General features: G+C 37.4%; 1 protein-coding gene across 1 annotated transcript; it reads left to right on the forward strand.

Annotated features, from left to right (window-relative positions):
- The first annotated feature begins 212 nt into the window (after positions 1–212).
- LOC101955035 (olfactory receptor 4F3/4F16/4F29) lies at positions 213–1157 on the forward strand. Its single transcript, XM_005337158.2, has one exon. It carries the CDS (start codon positions 219–221, stop codon positions 1155–1157), a length of 939 nt encoding a protein of 312 aa, XP_005337215.2. The 5' UTR covers positions 213–218.
- The last annotated feature ends 3585 nt before the right edge of the window (positions 1158–4742 follow it).

Here is a 4742-nt window from a genome sequence, read left to right on the forward strand (position 1 = left end):
TTGGTGACATGTTTATATCCTGCTGCAGCCTACACATTGTGATGATATTATATTGCTTTTATTATTTTTGTACATTTGAATAACTAGATTATGCTATACTGTTCATTCCCAATGAGAACTCTGTAATGATTTTAGCACGTTGTTATCCCCATAATCAAAATTTCCTCCTCATTTTCTCAATTCTTGTAAGTTTAGCCACAGCCCAGTTGGCTGGATCAATGGATGGAGGGAATCACTCGGTGGTGTCTGAGTTTGTGTTTCTGGGACTCACTCGTTCGTGGGAGATCCAGCTTCTCCTCCTGGTGTTCTCCTCTGTGCTCTATGTGGCAACCATGACTGGCAACATCCTCATTGTGTTTTCTGTGACCACTGATCCTCACTTGCACTCCCCCATGTACTTCTTACTGGCAGGTCTCTCCTTCATTGACTTGGGAGCCTGCTCTGTCACTTCTCCCAAGATGATTTATGACCTTTTCAGAAAGCGCAAAGTCATCTCCTTTGGAGGCTGCATCACCCAGATCTTCTTCATCCATGTCATTGGTGGTGTGGAGATGGTGCTGCTCATGGCCATGGCCTTTGACAGATATGTGGCCATATGCAAGCCTCTGCACTACCTGACCATCATGAGCCCACGGATGTGCATTTTGTTTCTGGCTGCTGCCTGGGGCCTTGGCGTTTTTCACTCACTGTTCCAACTGGCATTTCTTATTAATATACCCTTCTGTGGCCCTAATACATTGGACAGCTTTTACTGTGACCTCCCTCTGCTTATCAGATTGGCCTGTGCAGACACCTACAAATTGCAGTTGATGGTCACTGTCAACAGTGGGTTTATCTGCGTTGGCTCTTTCTTTATGGTTCTCATCTCCTACGTCTTCATCCTGTTCACTGTCTGGAAACATTCCTCAGGTGGTTCCTCCAAGGCCCTCTCTACTCTCTCAGCTCACATCACTGTAGTCCTTTTGTTCTTCGGTCCGGCACTGTTTGTTTACGCATGGCCACACTCTAATTCACAGATAGACAAATTTCTTGCTATTTTTGATGCAGTTCTCACTCCTTTTCTGAATCCAGTTGTTTACACATTGAGGAATAAAGAGATGAAGGCAGCAATGAAGAGAGTATGCAGACAGCTTGTGATTTATAGAAAGATCTCATAAATGATAAGATAAAGCTGTCTCATTAACTATGATGCAACTTTATATTTCTTTCTTTGATATTTTAGATTCTGGAAATTTGAGACAAAATATTGATTGGAATGTTATAGACACATAATTATTATCTGATGAATATATGCATTTCTTTTGAAGAATGTATCATAAATACATTGTATCCATTCATTACTTTCTTTCTTTTAATTTCTTTTGGCAATGTTTTGAAGTTTTCGGTAAACATATCTTGCATATTAAAAAATTATCCCTAAGTATTTTATATTTTGGATGTACTTTTAAATGACATTGACTTTTAAACGATACTGACTTTTGCTTCAATTTATGATTGTTGGTTGTGAGTATATAGAATTATAGTAGATTTTTGTTTAACTGTATATCCTGCAAATTTACAAAACTTTATTGTTAGTTTTTTTTATAGATCATGTAGGATTTTCTTTATAGATGACCATGTCAGTGAATTAGTGTATTTTCAAATTCTAATATAGATTTTATTTTATTCACTGTTATTGGCTTATTGTACTGTTAGACCAGGATGCAAGAAAAGACCCCTGACTCCAATTAAAATCAAATTAAAGCAAGCTTATTATTTCGACCGGCAGGCTGCCTCTCCCACCCCAAACCGCGGGAACAAGACAGCACCGCAGGTTTCTTGCAGCCCAACTTTATAGCCCAGAAAGTTACACAAAGGGGGGTTACAGATAACAAAACTTTGACGAGCATAATATTTTTGATGGCCCTGGCATCAGAATTTATGAAAGTCATTAGAGCCTCAGAGAGGGTGGTTATCAGGCCAGGGAAGGCCGAGATTTATGAGGCATCACTAAAGTTTCAGAGAGGGCTGCTATCTGGTCAGAGAGAGCCAGGCATGAGCAGGCATTCCAAGCTAGTTCAGAATTTGCAGTAATTTATACTAGAGCCGGAATTAGCTTTTCATGGCTTTGTGGCGAGATGGCTCCCAATTGTAAGAGAAAATCAGGTTGGGTCTATCAGTACTTGCTAGATCATATGCTACAAGGCTGAATAGAAGTGGTTAGAAAACTATTCAGTCTTTCATCATTAAGTCTGAAAATTATAGTTTTTCATTGGTACTCTAATAGGCTGAGAAATTATTATTTTTTTTTACTGTTTGTTGAAAGATTTTTTTAAAAAATCTTTACATTGGTACCCTAATAGACTGAGAAATTATTATTATTATTTTTTACTGTTTGTTGAAAAATTTTTAAAAAATCAGGAATGAAGGCTGAATTTTGTAATTTCCTTTGTTTGTTTTAATATCAGGTTAATACTGAACTTTTATAGTGAGTTTGGAAGTATTTACTTCTCCTAAATTTTCTGCCAGAGTGTTGGAGAATAGATATGACTTATTCCTCAAATGGGAGAGCACTTAAATATTTTTTTCCAAGTTTACCCTTAAGCAAAGCTGGAAAAAGTGATGGGTAAACTTTGCTATGTGTAGCCTGCCCCCTAGTGGTGATTTATGGGTGCTTCATTATTTTAATAGGTGTAGAGTTTGGAGAGGGTAATGCCAATGCCTCCACGATTAAGAGGTGTGTAAAGAAAGCTTTGTGAAAGATAATGTGGATGGAGGATCTGATCTATGGAATAAGATGTTGGTGGGATAATGACAACAGCAATGAGTGCAAGAATATTGATAACCTATTGATATATAATCTTCCTTAAATGTGGATGCTTTCAGTGGTGAGGATGACAACAAAAGCTACTGGCCTATTTTTTTTTTTTTTTGCTGAAGACTCAGATATGTTAGATGTCTTTTTTTCCATTTATAGTACTGGGGATCAAACCCAGGGCATCACACATGCAGAGATCTTAGATGTCTTGCAACGTAGGACAGTTAAATAAATAAGATACTCTATAGTAAATGGTGATAGAACTAGGAGACCATGCCGTCTATAAAAGGGCTACATTTTTTTCTTTCTCGATCTGATGGTCAGAGGATTATCTCCATGAGGTTCTAGGCATAGTAGTGAGAGAACGCAATGTAGTAGGGGCCTTGAGCTTGTAGATCAATTGTTTATGAAACATGTCTTCAGGATCTGCTCGAGCCCAATCTTGCATGTACCAGTTCAATATGACTATAGAGTGCTACTGGACATGCCCAACTTGATAGCTTTTGGGTCACAATACCAAGTTAATTTTGGGAAGCTCAGGTTGCATGATATGTTGCTGGCCCTTATTTAAGTGTTCAGTCTCAATTAGGGTCCAGCACTAAGCCAAAAGTTCTTTCCTAAAAGTAGATTTGGTATTTGCCAAAGAAGGGATATGTTTGCTAAGACTGAAAAAAGGCTGAGGTCATGATTGATCTTCAGGAATCTTCTAAGAGAATCCTACATATCCTCTATGCCACAGATGCTTTATGGAATCTTCTGGGTTACACAGAACAAGTGTCAGGGCAACTTTCAAGGCAGCTGGAAGCTGTGAACATCCATCTTTGGTCTGGGCCTTATTCAAAATTGAAGTTACTTGGTAACTATGCTGGAATATCACGCCAAAATGAAGTGCTTCTTTCTTCCCAAATACGAAATGGCACAAATTGATGTAATGGTATAACATATAGGAACTTGTCCTTTATTTAGACCTCTAGACTTCCCCAGAACATTACTCTTCTAAAAATTTCACTAAGATGATAGGCCCTTGAATATTTTTGAGAATCATTTTCCACACTGTGGTGTGTTTGTGTGTGTCTTAACCAGATATCTAGAGTGGTTACTACATCCTGCTTGGCAGGACCATATTAACAATACAGTGAATAACTGAGGTGTTCTTTGGAGTAGTGACTAATTCACTATAGATTAGATTATAAATAGGACCTGAAATGCTAGAATAACTAAGGTAAGACAGCCAAGTGTTGTTTTTGGTTCTGGTTACCAAAAATAAGTTGTTTATAGTGATCTTTACTAGCAGGAATGGGGGAAAAACATTTTCCAGGTTAATAGTGACAAACTAGACATCAAGGAGATTAAATATATCTGGGACCAAAGCTGCAATTAAGTCAGCACTTGTTCAGCTGTCTTTCTCTGAGATCCATTTGTCTTCTTCACATGCCACTAGGTGATGTGAATAAGGACATAGTAGGAATTACTCACTATACATAGTTTTTTAACAACACAAGTGATTTGCTATTATTTTTTTTAAATGCCACAAAAGCGAATATTAATTCTGGAAGATTTTAAAATCAATCTAACACTATTTTATATATATTTATAAGGTGTAGATGGACACAACACAATGCCTTTATTTTTATGTGGTGCTGAGAATTGAACCTGGGTCCCACCCATGCTAGGTGAGCACTCTACTGCTGAGCCACAATTCCAGCCCCACTATTATATATTTAAAGAAAAAATTGTCCGACAAACATTCCTCACAAAGCAGTGGTTTCATATTTACACACTATTCTTTTAGCGATTTTAAATGTTAATCTGTGATTCAATGATGTTACTTCAGAAACATAAAAAGTACAGCTCCTTTTCATGGCCATGCTTTCATTTTTGATGGAAGCTGGTTTATCCTAATGTAGAACTTTAAAACTATAAAAACATCAGCTTTATAAAACCT

The sequence above is a fragment of the Ictidomys tridecemlineatus genome, chromosome 5 (assembly GCF_052094955.1).
Source record: "Ictidomys tridecemlineatus isolate mIctTri1 chromosome 5, mIctTri1.hap1, whole genome shotgun sequence".
In the NCBI taxonomy this organism is placed as follows: Eukaryota; Metazoa; Chordata; class Mammalia; order Rodentia; family Sciuridae; genus Ictidomys; species Ictidomys tridecemlineatus.